Source organism: Hippocampus comes, unplaced genomic scaffold, assembly GCF_001891065.2.
Source record: "Hippocampus comes isolate QL1 unplaced genomic scaffold, H_comes_QL1_v1.1 scaffold29, whole genome shotgun sequence".
Taxonomy (NCBI): domain Eukaryota; kingdom Metazoa; phylum Chordata; class Actinopteri; order Syngnathiformes; family Syngnathidae; genus Hippocampus; species Hippocampus comes.
The window spans coordinates 2,172,121-2,187,294 of record NW_017805820.1 but is presented as its reverse complement, the minus strand read 5'-3'; the positions used below and the strand labels follow the sequence as shown (position 1 = coordinate 2,187,294).

At 41.3% G+C, this 15,174-nt stretch overlaps 1 protein-coding gene across 2 annotated transcripts; it reads right to left on the bottom strand.

The window, feature by feature from the left end:
- Positions 1–3,144: 3,144 nt before the first annotated feature.
- Positions 3,145–13,049, bottom strand: cul3b (cullin 3b). Of its 2 annotated transcripts, none has more exons than XM_019885876.1 (16): positions 12,780–13,049; positions 11,032–11,229; positions 9,451–9,564; positions 9,196–9,356; positions 8,972–9,086; positions 8,575–8,803; positions 7,759–7,904; positions 7,003–7,179; positions 6,758–6,928; positions 6,446–6,553; positions 5,924–6,048; positions 5,576–5,672; positions 5,113–5,262; positions 4,792–4,978; positions 4,440–4,585; positions 3,145–4,313 (listed from the first exon to the last, which is right to left on the bottom strand). In XM_019885876.1, the coding sequence occupies exons 1-16, from the start codon at positions 12,840–12,842 to the stop codon at positions 4,182–4,184; spliced, it is 2,319 nt and encodes a 772-aa protein (XP_019741435.1). In that variant the 5' UTR covers positions 12,843–13,049; the 3' UTR covers positions 3,145–4,181. The 2 variants fall into 2 exon arrangements, with proteins under 2 accessions (XP_019741435.1, XP_019741436.1); XM_019885877.1 differs by having other exon boundaries at positions 5,113–5,247.
- Positions 13,050–15,174: the final 2,125 nt, after the last annotated feature.

The window sequence follows — 15,174 nt, the reverse complement described above, 5'->3', positions numbered from 1 at the left end:
TTTTTTTCGGGTTAAAACGTCTTACTATACATGGTCATTTTTTTCGGCTAAAAACGCCTTACTATACATCAGGGGTGTATAACATACGGCCGGAACTGGCCCGCAAGGAGGTTTGATCAGGCCCGCAGGATAATTCAAAAGAGAAAAAATGCACAAAACACACTGAATGAACATTTTTAATAAGGTGCAATTCGTGGAATATCCGCTTGGGGAAGACACTCTTTTGATCAGAGGAAAAGACAACATTGTTTTGATCAGAGAAGAAGACAACAGCAGCCTCAGTCTGTCACTGAGACAGACCCCAACACAGCAGACGTTATCAGGGACATATGAATACTTTATTCTTTACACATATTATTGCACTCTCCTTTGTTTGTCAGGTGTAGGCAGGGATTACATTTAGATTTTATATGCTCGTGTAAATGGTTTCAAAATTCCTTTTCTCATAAATCTCGTTTGATCTTAATGGTCCGGCCCACCTGACATCTACCGAGGCCGTTTGTGGCCCACAATGTGAAATGAGTTTGACACCCCTGGCCAAGAAAGCAAAATGACAAAACGACACGATCTCTTTGTGCAACTCGTCTTCAATCGAAAACGAAGTTGGCTTTGCAAACTATCTCCTGATCTCAGGATGGCATTCTGAAGGCAGGCAGTAGGAAATACTGGCGTGGTCGATGGGTTATGGGTGAGGTTAGAGTGCCGTCACATCGCCTACGAGACGCCAACCGTCTCACCAATTATGTTCTTTTTTTTAACCTTCAAAACCTCGTATGGTCGGCTGCCTTTGACTACATCAAAAAATTTCAACATTTTTGCAGCACAATGGCCGAATGGTAAAAGACCTCACGTGGTGATCAGGCGAACCGAGCTGGTTAGAAGTCTCATTTCAACAAGCCTCATTTCATTATTCAGAGTTGAAGGAAGATTGTTCTTGGGTCCTCCGTGCCACAAGAGGGAGTAACCTGCTCACCACCAGAGTCCACCTACGAGCACAGACCTGCAGGCAACGCTTTTTGCTCTTCTTCCTGTTATTCGCAAGGTGCTCAAGTCAAACTGTGGGCCCCTGAAAAGTAGGAGACATTTACACTTGTTCAATGCACCATCATGGCTACTTTTTTTTTCTCCCCTAGGCAGCAGTAAACATGATCGTCTTCTTGCTCTCGAAAGAATCAACAGTCTATCTCCCTGGTAAGTTTCATGCCCAACACATCTTTGTCTGCACAAGAAATTGACTTGCGTGTAACTCACGGATGCCTTTCCTCTCAGGTCAACACACCTGTCCCACGTTCTTCTGAAGAGCCGACCACTTCGCCGCCCAGCAACAAGCAGACTGCCATTCAACATGCAACTTTTTCCTCTGCTTTTGTGATTGTCTACTCTGCAAAAGAAATAAAGCTTGATTACAAAGAACACTTCAACTCAACTTCATTTTTAAACACATCATCACAATCGAATTTAAAAAAAAAAAAACTTTTTCTGAACTTTTTTCAGATATTTTTTCAAAAATGTTTTTCCCAAATTTTTTTTTCCAGGCAGAAAAATCCAGGAAAGTGGGTGTGGCGTGGCTAGAATGATGGCTGATGGGACTGTTATTGAGTACTGTAATACAATTTAAATCTTATTCACCTTTAAAATTGCATACCTATCTTTGTGTATATACACGCCCATGTGTGTATGTGTATATATATATATATATATATATATATATATATGCAATTTAGGCGTTCTCTGATTGGTGGGCTCTATGAAGGCGTGGTTATGCAAATTTAGGGCAATCTGATTGGTCCGAACTTGGAAAGTGGGAATGCTTATGCAAATTAGGGTTAGTGTTATGCAAATTAAGGCCTCACCGCGATTGGTGGATTTCAAATTGGGTGTGGTTTGGGGCGGACATTGCAGAAATTTTTCAAAGTCCCACTTCTCGCCCCCTACTGGCCGGGAAACCACAAAGGCGTTTGGCAAGCAATCTGAATCTAATTTACAGTATTAGCCAAGCGTGCAAAAACACAAAACACAAAATTAGGGCATATCTTGAAGAACCACAGATTTCAAGGGCAGCTGATCCACTTAGCTGGTGGAAATACCGAGCCTCCGTCTACCCCCGTTTGATCAAAGTAGTAATGGAGAGTAGATTGTGCACTGAAGGACATCTGTCCCGTCAGAAAGGGTGTTCTCAAAGACTGGACAAATTGAAGTATTCCAAGTTGAAGTATTTAGTTTTGACTGCAAATTTAAAATAAAGCAAGGAGTAGCTTATGTTTGTTAAAATAAAGCAAGGAGTAGCTTATGTTTTGTTTTGTTCACTGCTGCTGTTGCAGTTAACACTCACTATTTTTGTTATGATGCAGCATGTTTGATTGTTGTTGGTTGAAGTTTAATTTTGTTGCTTGTTTATTCTTTGGAGCCTTTTTAATGTTCAATAAAATAAGTAAAAAGCCATTTCTTTGCTTGATAATAGTTGCTATTTGCAGTCAGTAGAGTGCAATATTTAGTTCACCAAGTCATTTATCAAAATGTATGCTGAATTTGTCATAAATATTTAAAAGAAAAGCTAAAGTTAAAAGAGCCGGCTCTTTTCACTGAGCCGATCCAAATGAACCGGATCACCGAAAAGAGACGAAAATCACTACTCTGTACAACGTCACTCAACAAGTTGGAAAAAAACTGCGCTATTTTGAATAACTGGGTGGAGCTCAAACTTACGGAGAACAGTTCAAACATCAGTTCATTCATTACATTTTTATCCTGTCATGCCGCAAAATAAAAAAAGCTAACTGTAACGAAACAATACTTTCAACGTTACCCCTGTACAATAATTGTGCAATTTGTTTGATCCAATTTCTACTTCATTTATTTAGCCTTTTCGTTTCACAGCCACTGGGGTTTGCAATCATTTGCGTAACTATGTGTTCCCTTTAGTAAAGTGGTACATACAAGTTCATTTGGTGATTTTCCAAAATGTCAAATAATACAAGTGACTCGTGTACTTGAAAACAAAATGTGAGAGTTGCACTTGGTATGTGGGATGCCTGCCGAGCTCCTTCAGTATCGTAAGATGAATGAGTGGGTCTGGCTTTAAGTACAATTGATAGATGCAGAGGCAGTTGACAGTTGCTTGGGCCTTCATCTTGGAAGAACATCAAAAGAGAGAACATCTGTTTTATTCTACATTTATTATGATGAAAACAAGGCCCTGTACAATCCACCTTTGCAGTGAGTACAATAATTATTTTACAATTTGTACACATTAGAACATGGTGCAAGTAAGGTTCCACCCATTCAAAATGCAACCAAGAATGAAAAAACAAAACAAAAACCTCATTGCAACTTGCACCACAGGGATGTAGCCATTCAGAGAGCAGCCGCTATTATGTGGTCACTCATACAGGCCTGAGTCATATGTCATGATGGACCAAAACATCTATGGATCTTTAAATTGGTCTTATTCCCATGAAGGAGTCGGGTGGTAAAAGTGCGGTGGTTTAGCCTCTGAAAAATATTGTATGTGACAATGGCATTTAACAGTATAGGAGGAGCAATTAATGACTTCCAGGCATTGAACAACCTCAGAAACAGATAGTTTTGCAAAATAAATTAAGCACTCGTCAAGTTTTCTCAAGTACTCAAAGTGAATTTGACCGACATCACCGTAAGCCAAGTGCGTGCCAGTTAACACTTTGCCCTCTTTGCTCCGTTTCCCGTCCTCCGAGAGGGGAAAGAGTGTCTGTACAGCCATCGTTGTGCCACAAAACACAAACAGAACACAGACATCTACAATTAAAACTGGGGCGTGAATTCAAAAGCTTCCTTAAGTCTCTGTGTAGCCACAACACGTTTGCTTAGTAACCACCGAGCAACAACACTCCTCCTTCAACCTTTTGGTCAAACAGGCTCTCACAATTCTCTCCAAAGGCCACAAGAAACATACTTTTGTACAAAACTAGACCTTGCAGTCATTTCTGTTAGCAGAAGAAATCTAATATTGCTAGAAAACTTCCCCATCCTTTGCGTGATTTTGTTTTTTCGCCTAACATTTTTTATGGAAGAAAAGTTAAACTTCCCAGTGTATCCCAGAATCAATGATGAGAGCACTTCCAAGTTCATTCAAACGCATAGCAGTCCACAAAAACAAGGCTCGCTGTTTCTCCCGACTGTATGGTGCACTGAATTCACGTGGTTTACGCTACATAGGTATACACTTTGCGGTCCTCTGGCGTTCTTGCCAAATATTCCCTCTCAATGAGTCCTTCAATACGCTTCTTAATGACTACAGGACTGGGGAGGAATCGTGCTCGCAACTGTTGGGTGACCTGGAAGGAAAAAAAAAATCATTAAGTAAAAGCTAAAATTGGACTTTGCTTTTGAGGAGATTAACACTGAAATGTACAAAAAAAAAAAAAAAAAAAAAAAAAAAGGAAAAAACTGAGCCAACGCACCTCTGCTACTAGGACATTGTGCTGCATCTTCTTCCTCGACTTCATGATGCGAACAATAGCAGCTTCAATCTCATGCTTCCTGTCATCGTCCACCTTCTGTCGGGTTTCTTTCCTCTCTGGGTCTGACTCTCCCTGTTTAGCAGCCACTAGGGGGCACAAATGACAACTGTCAAGACTACCATCATGACTCAAGGCACGCGTTGAAAAGTATTTCATCAGCTTCGTATTGACTTCGAGCATCATGAGAAAAAAGAAACGTTAAAGTGCACCTCAGTCCTTGAAGAAGAAGAAAAAAAAAAAAGACTGTGTTCCAGACCACGACAGGTTTAATTTACTTGGAGGACCTCCATACCTGTTTGGATTTTGACCCGGTGCAGTTTGGAGGTAAACTGGTCATTGACTGTAAACACGTGGCCATTCTCAATCTCCTTCGACTTCGGCTCCTTGGTGAGCACTCTCTGGGTGGGCTTCCCACAGGCCAGCGACTGCAGCGCCCGGACCAGCTCCCTCTCCGGAATATCCGTCTCCTGTTGGATCTCCTGCAGGGTTGGGAAAACAAGGGACGGACGGACACATTGGAGTCCTTATGCAGAGTCCAGCATCAGCAGTAAAGACGCAGTAGATTTGTGTTCTTTAGTTTGTATAAATGAGGGGAAAAAAAAAGGAATGTCACCTCAAAGGTGGACTTTTCTCTGTTGTTGAAAAGCATGAGGATGGTCATCTGAAAGGTGGACACCTGCAAGATGTGCTTCCTGGTGTTGGAACCAGTTACTTGGGCTCCACCGACACCGACCTCTGACCCATCCTCCTGTTGACACAACATCTGTTAACACTCAAAAAAAAGCGTACACATTAGCTCTTCAATTTCTCTTTTAGAAAAACATGTTCCTGTTTTAAGATGAGAACATGCACGAAAGACAAATTAGTTGCATGCAATCCATCATCGTGGGATCAAGAGCAGAGTGTGAGAAACGTCTTTCCTGTTGACAACCCGATTACACGACCTCGATATCACGCAAGAGAACTTTAAATCACGCAAAAATGAAAACGTAGCATGAAAGCAAACTTGATGGCTCTTGAACCTCTTTGGTTTCACTGTAACGTAGCGCGTTTCACACATTACAAATGGCACATACCTTTTTAATAGGGCCATAGAAGGTGGCGTTTAGATCTGCGGAGCCCATGTGGTGCTGCAGTGTGAGTTGTCTGCCACTGTGCTTCCCAAGATAAAACCTACGTGCACAATGAAGTCGCGCAAGAGCAACGTCAAAGAATAGTCACTGTGGCTTCACGAATAATAGATCTTGCTTCGAGATCGAATAGATTAGCTTGAAACTGGCAAGAAACTTCTGGGGAATACATCAGCGATTCAAACAATGCTTTAAGTAAAACAAAATGCAAAAACAAACGAACGATTTATTAAAAAAAAAACAACAACAAAAAAAAAAAAACGCAGAGCAAAACGTCGTGTTAAATGTACGGACCTTCTGAAGACTTCAAAAGCATGTCGAGGCGAAGGAGGGATGTTGCATTTGGGTGTTGCTGACTGTGTCGGCCAGTAACCTGTCGTCAGCACCCTCACAGTGAGATCGACGCCCCCGAGAGACACCTGAGGCAACCCGTAAATGCATAAATAAGACAATAACATCGCAGCAGAGTGTGTCTTGCGTTGTAAAGAACAGTCCGGTAGGCTCCACAATAATCCATACGGCCATGCTGACACGATGAGCAGTCCTTGTGTACACACGTTTACTTAAAATTATTAAGATTAAAAAAACAGCCAATAGCTAGAATCTGTCATATTTCTAAGCAAATGTTCATTGATATAAAATGCCCCCTGGAAATAAATAAGATATATTTGAACATACAGAGTAAACAAACAAGTTATTTGATTGACACATTGATCCATCTTGTGATCAAATCGGTTATCCTCGCAGCTCGGCGGTCAGCCTAGCGATGATACAGCAGAAGGTGGCAGGGAGGTGCGACGTTTTGCGTCAGCTCACCCCCGTGGTCTGCAGATGTTGTCGAAACTCATCCATGGTGGTGTTGGAGATGCTCATGTCTCGGAACATGCCTTCCAGTTTAGACGTGAACTGACAGCCGCACTCGGTCTGACGACGGATGAGCAAAAGGACGAGGCTCAGAAATGATACATACTAACTATACTTCATGAGATGCAATCGGCTGACCATTGTGTGTGAATGTACATTGTTCTCAAAATCGTGATCTTGCATTTGGAATATGTCAGGAAAAACAGGTGTGCTGTGAGGTTAAAAGATAAATCTTTATGTCCGTGCTGGTAATTTGTCACACACCTTGAGTTTGGAGATCATGTTCTTTTCTGAGTCATCCGAGACACTCTTGTTGGTGAGCAGCCTGCGGGCCAGATGTTGCTTGTAGTACCTCTCAAACACATCCTTCTCCTGCATGAAGCGGAACAGCACCATGGCCTTGTCCAGTATGGACTCCGCCTCCTGCTCTGTCAGCTGAAGAAAAAAAAAAAATGTATACGATGCTTCCTGGAGAAAGTGGGGGTGGGGTATAGAACGGTCAAACTCACCCCTTTTACTCCTTTTTTCAGTTTATCATCGATGAAGAGTGAGAGGTACTCTGGCGAGCGTGAGTTGAGGTTGAGGAAGTACTCAAAGTCTCCAGCAATGGTTTGTTTGAAGAGACGGTCATTACTGAAGGATTCCTGAAGGAATCGGTCAAAACGCAACTTCAGGTCCAGCAGACCCTGTGGGAAGAAGAGAGAATAAGCGAGGGCCATCAATCGAAGGAACAGCAACCTCACATAGAAAACACCCCTGTCTTAAATACCTAAACAGGGTCTCACAAAAACAGCCAGATACCCAAATGTTTGGAAGCCACAAAAATTGGGGCAGTTGGATCCCAGTTTAATTCTTGTTAGAGGTTTACAGGAGTCTTACGATCCTGGACTGCATTTGCTTTCAGTGTTGAGCTTGAACAAAACACATTTTTTAATGTTGATTCACCGAGTTTTTTTTTTTTTTTTTTTTAAACAACCGCAAAATGAGAGACTCATTGGTTGTCTGACTCATTACAAGTCATAAATGCACTCACTTTACACAAAATATGTGAACCTATCTACCGATTACCCTTTAGGGTACACAAAGGACTTGAAAGTTCAATATTTCAAGGCTAAATAATGATGCCAATTTGAAGTGCGACTTGATTATCATCATAACGCTTAATTCAAACCAAATTATTCTCTCCCACTCAGAATCATGGCATCAGGTTATTCTTTTCTTGACTGGCCGGCATATGAAAATGCATTGTGGGCTGCTCGGTGTACCTGGATGTAGTCCACGGGGTTCTTCCCTTCTCCCTCCTCTGACACGAGAGCCTTGCCTTGCTCCCGAAGGTACGAGCTCATACACTCGCACATGGTCTTCAGTCCATTTGGAACTCGACTGAACAGCTTGTACATGCATGCCAGATCTGGGGATTGGCGTGCACAGAACCCCCACACACACATTAGAAGTACATTCTCAGTGGCTGACAAACAGGATTCATCCTTTTTAACATTTAAAAATAAATACATAAAGTCAGATACTTGTGAGCATTCAGAACATACTGTAGACAAAACACATTCTTTGTTTTACAAGCGGCCAGACTGTAGGCTGGCAACCGATTGACGCAATCAACTCCAGTTTGTTTTTGTTTGGTGCAGTTTGGTCAAGTGTGAAATGACCTTCACCATAGCATGTAAATAGTTGAGATAGGTGAGTGACAAATCAAGTTTTCCACGACGCGCACATTGTATTGGATGACATATTAGCCGCCCTTGAACTTTTTTGACCTCTTGCTACATTTTAGGTTTCAAACAAGGACATAAAATTGGATTTTTTGTGTGAAGAATCAACACCAATTGTAAAGTGGACCAAAATCATTATTTTTATTTTTTATTTTTTTAAATGTAAATCTCCTCTAGTGTGTTCCCTGTTATTTGTTCATTGTCCATATATTCTTGCTGTCAAAAGAGGCCAATTTTGATCCACTTTGTGCATGTAGTTCTTCTTGATTGGACTCTTGCAACCAATAACAGAAGTGAGCAATGTCACATGGTTTGTTGTGCTGCACAAACCAGCGCGGAAAACAGCGGCCTTACCATCGGTCTTGCCATTCTTGAGCATGTGGACCAGACCGGAGTTCTCCATCTCCACAATGGTCTTCATGTGCTTGGATATGAGCTCCCGCTCCACTACCTTGACAATGGGCTCCTCGGTGGATTTGTCCAGGCAGTGCATCACCCGCTCAATCTCCTCGTTAATCCTGGCTTCTACTTTCTTTATATACACACTCGCACTGTTTTCTGCGAGGAACTTCTGGCTCTCCATCTAAGAGAAACATGAAATGCAACATTCATTTTCTTGATATATTCGGTCATCCTAGTTATTTGTTTTGGACCGAATTGTAAACCACGTGCCTAACCGGCTTTCGTGTTCTTGAGTAAATGGCGACGTGTGAATCGGCAGGGCTACAACTGTCGAATCTATTTGACAGACCTGGAAAAACTCTGCAGACATTTCCAAGAAAGGTGCTTCAAAGTCCTCTTCATAAACTGATCTGCCTTCAAGACCGAGGATCATCAACATTTGGCAGGCATTTCTGATGGCGCCCCTAATGGATCGCAGACCAAACATGAATTCCACTGTCACCAGGTCCAAATAAATTCTGTTTACTCAAAGATAAGGGCAATAAATCTACAAAATGATGATTAGTGTTCTACCTGTCCACCACTTCCCCCTTCCTTTCACGTGCGATCATGTCCAATAGGGTTTGTCGGAGGTGGTCTCTGATACAGCCGTAGCGGACAACCTGATCTCGAAATATGATGAGACCCAAGTTGTAGACGTTCTCCACATTATTCTGCTGCACATAAACTCGGTCCTGCGGAAAGAGAAGTGTGTTGATGATGTTAAAACTAACTGGCGGGCAGTCTCAAGGTGCTCAATGAGGCTCCGAGAAAACATCATCAGCTGACCATGTACATCAGAATGTCCCGGATCATCACCATTGCAGTCTGATGGTCATTCCAAGCCTGGTTTAGAGTTTGGAGGAAGTTATTGTTCAGGGAGTTGAGGACATCTTCTCGTACCTTTGCGGAGGGGGGGAAAAAAAAACAACAACACACAAGTGGGTATGTGTCCGCACACGATGCAGTGGAAGTGACCAGAATTAAACAGAGATTGCACTATTTATGTCAACGTTCTTATGGTTTTCCTGTCTTCCTTTATGAAGATCAACCCTTTGCTGGATCATGGAACATCACTAGCAGACATTCAGCAGCATGATTCGAGTCCCTGCAGTGTGACTCAGCAGACAAGGGGTAAAAAGAAATGTCCCCCCCCCATACTGGAGACTTGACGAATAATCACATGAGATCAAACAACACACGCCATTTTCACAACGACAAATCGATGTGCTGCTGACAAAACGGATTAGGCAGTCAAAAGGATTCATTTGTCTTACACAAATGAAAAAAAGTATGGTATGAAAAGGTATGTAACTTTTGTCACAATTTTTTTTTTTGAACCATTGAACAGGTTTGACACCGCTTCTCATCAACAATCTGTTAATTCTTGCAGTTAGAGTGGTGATGACCTGCACTGCATCATGCTGAAGGCGCTTTGCAACATCGAAGTAGCCCCTGTGTAGCCTTAAGATTGGCTACGACTACATTAGAAACACTTCTCAGTGTGATGTCGTGTGGGAGTACATTAATCGATGGACAACAACTACCCACCTAGATTCCTTTCCTTCAACAAAAACACTGATCGCTTGTTCAAGAGGAACAATAACGTTTAAATTTGTGGGCAAAAATATGCCGTAAATATTACATTTAATTTCTGGCCAAAGATCTGGTGTGTCAAGTCAACATCTGTCAGTGAACAGATACTAAGTTTTAACACTTAATACTTAATACATAATACACTTTAATACAAAAATTTAATACTAAGTTTTGAAATAAATTAATAATTATTAATAATTATTTTCTTGTGTCAATCTACATCAAAATAATTGTGATTACTATTTTTTTCCGTAATGGTCCAGCCATAGCTCACCCGCCTCGTCATTTGTTACTTTTCATTAACCGTAACATATAATTGGTTTGCTATTCAGTTCATCCTTTGAATTTGCAGATGAAAAAGAGGACACTTGACAAACATGATAGGAGACAAATGGCATGTTAAAACATTTTCAATCGTCTCCAGGATATATATATATTATCATATCGCCCAGACCTACTACATCATAAATGAGGATTTTATGAAGGCGAGTTTGACTTATCAAGAATTCTTCCAAGTTTCAGCAGGGAATTTTGTTACGACCCCTGCCCCCTGAAGAAAATGAATAGGTGTGTGTATATCTTGATTTTTTTCCCCAATCCATGTCGTGTGTTCATGCAACGCATTGGGGAGTTGCTTGTTCTTCAATGCACTTCTCAAAAACAAATCTCTTAGCTTTGTATTGATCATCCTACAAGTGCAATTCAAAAGGTCACAAGTCATTTGCAGCTGCAATCGCAGCCATTTGTGATTCCGTGCGTGTGAGTTGACCTTACTTTGTTGATCAGATGTTCAGTGACAACCTCCCGCAGGCCGGTGTAAAGTTTCTCGCCGTGTTTGTGGAGCACCATGGTATAGGCGTTCCTGTAAAGCTCCTCAAAGCTCAGGCCGCTGTTGTTCTTCCTCTGAATCTCCTGAATGGCATTTTTGAGGAGGTCCCATATATTGTTCACATACTTCTCATCCATGGTCATCTGCAAGGTAATCGGACATCAATATTTTTGCATTTTTATGCCAACATTTGGAAGTGAATCTTGAATGTGTCCTTTACTGGCACGAAAATTCCATATCTCCTCTCTAAAGCATTTTTCAGACTGAGATTCCATTCATTATCCATATTGCTCATCCTCATTGGGATCACGGGTGTACTTGATCGCACATAAATCAGGTGGGTGTAAAAGTACACCATCAGCGATGATTGTGAACATCCATCCATCTATGTTCTATCGCGGGTGAGCTGCAGCCGATCCCAGCTGACTAATTGCATCCACCCTGGACCGGTTGCCAGGCCAATTGCAGAGCACATAGAAACAAACAACCATTCACAGGGTCTTCAATTAACTTACCATGCGTGTTTTTGGAATGTGTGAGGAAACCCTAGTATCAGGGGGAAAAAAAATAAAATAAAAATAAAGCAAGCAAGAATAAGCACGGGGAGAGCAGGCAAAATTAACACATGAAGGCCAGAACAACAAATTTCAACCCAACCTCAGAACTGCTATGCGAATGTGCTAACCGCATGCTCCATCCACCATGTGAGCTGAATGATGGTCATGATTTATCCAAAAGTGATTATTATTTGGGGGGGGGGGGGGAGAGGGGGTCATTCCCACCTTCATTTTATCTTGTCAAGAAGCAAGCCCAAGCATGAATGTATATTCCACTGGGCCTTATCAACAGGTTCACCCGGATCAAGTTAACAACAGTTAGGCAGTTTGAGGCCACGGTCACATGGTTTTAGCCATCATTAGAACAGGAACAGCAGCCAGAAGGTCCATTTGGAAGATATACAAGCTCCCTTTACCAGTTCCACGAATGAATTTCTATAATTATGCTAAACGAGGTCAGCTGAATACGAGGGCGTCCGATGACTAGCAGACAAAGGGGGTGTCAGGTGGACGGATAAGATTTCTCCAACACCCCTGCAATTCGAAAATATCGATCCACTGAGTTAAGATCTAGTGTCCATTACAGCTTCTGCAAAACCAGAACGATGCTAACTACCCCAATAATTGTTAGCATCGATCTACATGGAGTGACGTCTGTTTGTTCTTGTATGTCGCTGATGGGTAACCTGACATTATAGGGCACAGATGTCAGTTATCATAAACGTTCAAATCAAGTTACATCTGCGGTCGGCATTTTATTGTCAAAGCCAAAAATAACCAAAACAACAAGTGTCACGAGTCGAGCTAATGTTAGCGTCAACGACTCATACGACCATCAAGCTAACGTTAGGGAGCTTTCAAGCTAACTGGCAAAATAACAAACACGAAAATATTTGAAGAGACGTCCCTCGATGTTCGTTGAATAATACATGCAACTCATCTAAAGGGCTACAAAATGTGTGTGCGTGTGTGGGAGGTTTGGGGGTTAGACGACATTTGACGGCGCCACTGTTTACTCCGAGTCATCTCCAGCTCAGCTGGTTAGCTTCTGAGCTAGACAGCCAGCAGCCTGAGATCACGGTGATCGAGTCACCGCCTGGCGGGCAGGCAAGGCATCGTCTCCGGCGTCCACTTACAGGAAAGGCCCGTATCCTCATTTTGGTGTCCTTCTTGGTGCCGCCTTTGCTGAGATTGGACATGGTTGCCTCGTCCGTGAGCTCTATATTCACATTAAAAAGTTGTCCAGGGAGGGACGGGGCGACTACAGGGTATCGAAGCCGACGACTAGCTTTCACTCGACCTCGTCGCTCCGTGTCCCGGCGCAGTAAGTTTATTGTTGACAGCCAAATTCACTAGTAGTACTTGGCTCAGGAATGGCGGATGAGCTACAAGTCTCATTGCGCAGAGCTCACGCGCTCCAAATCACGCGAGAGTTGCAGAAAACATGGCACTATTGTTTTCAGTAGTGGATTATCATTTGCACTTGAACATGAATTAACATACACACTTTGCTCTGATTTTAGTTGCATTCAAACACAATGGACGTCATTTATCTGATGGTATAATTTACAACTCAATTTGCCCAAGTAACATCTGCGAGTTCTGCAGTATTGTCGTTATTATTTCAGAATTAGCAGCATTGGACGGTAATTAAGTACTTAAATAGATTATTTAGGCATCGGTACTCTACTGCTTTTACTGTATTTTTTTATTATTTTCTAACGACGTTTTACTCCTTTGGTCAAAATTGTTACTTTTTGATACCTGCCTTGATGACGACATGACGCGAAAAGACGAAAACAGAGACAAATCGACTGCTTTTGAGATCTTATTGAGCGATTGTTTGATTCTTATTGAACTTGGGGAAAACAGGGAGCGCAAAGTATCGTCATAGAGGGATGTGATCGTGAAACGCAGAGAGGATACACACTCTCGACAACTATGGCAACAAATTCAGAAAAGCAATATATTCCCCGTCCACGATCATAATCCAGAAAATAGTTTGATTTTGCATCCAACAATGATTTGTGGTGATGTGTCGTGTCGTGTGGGAGGTTAAAAAACCCCATTAGCTCCTGCTTAAAAAAATATAATCAGAAAAAGCAGCAGACCAAAAAGGTGTAATTTCTTCCAGTTGCTATGAGGGACTTTAGGATTTTTGTTACTCTGCATCAAACGCCACACAGGCTTCATATTGTTTATTTGTGGATGATATTGCTGTCACTTGACTTGAATCATCATCATTATCATCATCTCAACTTGTGTCTTGTTAATGGTGCTTCCTTCTGATGAAAACTTTATTGTTTAGGCCACTTTTATTACTTGTGTGTGGCTAGGATGGGTGATGCTTTGGCGTTAACTCTGTCAGACAATTGACTTACAATTGAATCTTCTCGAATGGGATGTCCGCACTTTAATTCGCAGAACACCTTCTGTTGTCCTCTCAAAACTGCTCAGTGGGTTTAATCAAAAGCATAATTTATTGGCTGTTGAATTGAAATAATTAGCAAATTGGAACCTGGTTGTCAAAACACATTCAGTTAACTGTCTTTTGATTTTCTTTTTGCGTATCCTTCTCTCCTCCCTACTGCATGTTTTACAACTGAGAAACAGTGAAATCTTCCGGTCAGCATGTTTTGCACAGTAGAATGTAGTTCATGTTATCCTGGGTGACAAAGTGTCTTTCCAGTACAAAATTAGTATTCAGGATGCTATTCTTTTGCTTAATATAATTGATATGATTGAAGAAAGCACATTTTTGGTTTTGTGACGATATAATTGTTGGAAAGTCATAAAGAACTAAATTTATGAATATCAAGATTGACAGAGATTTTTCATTTCTTCAAAGCTCATACTTTTCCATTATAACACGTCAAATTTGGGCCCGGGCAGCAGATCTGGCCTGCTACATTATCTTATGTGGCCCGCTAATACAAATCATGTGCATTAACTTTTATGATTCTGGCACAAAAAATCTACCGAAATTTCATATAGTTTTTATATATACTGTATATATGTGTATATATATATATATATATATATATATATATATATATAAATAGATAAGTACAGTACACATAAGGGTAAAAGTATTTGATGACATGTAGATTTCTTCCTTTTCTTTGGGATTGAAAAACGATCAATACACATTATTACACAACAAGGGGTAGGACTAGATAAGTTGTATCCTTCATCCTACTCCTTTGAGCATATAACTGTGACGATGTTTGTTTTACTTACTTTTATTTTTTCCTTTTATGACTTTTGTTTGCATTTTGTCAATCTGTTATTGTATGTTCTATATATGTTCAATAAACAAAACAATACAATACATTACTGCGATCGCTTGTTAAAATTATCCGTTGTATTCTTTGCGTGCACGAACAGATATATTGCAGAGGACCGCAGCAGCGCGACTGTATGTTGTATAATGTTTGACTAACTGGAGACCCTGGCTGAGCAGGGCATGTCGGCGATAACGATGCGCTGATTGGCTCCTCTGAACTTAAGGTGTGCCCATACATAAGCGTA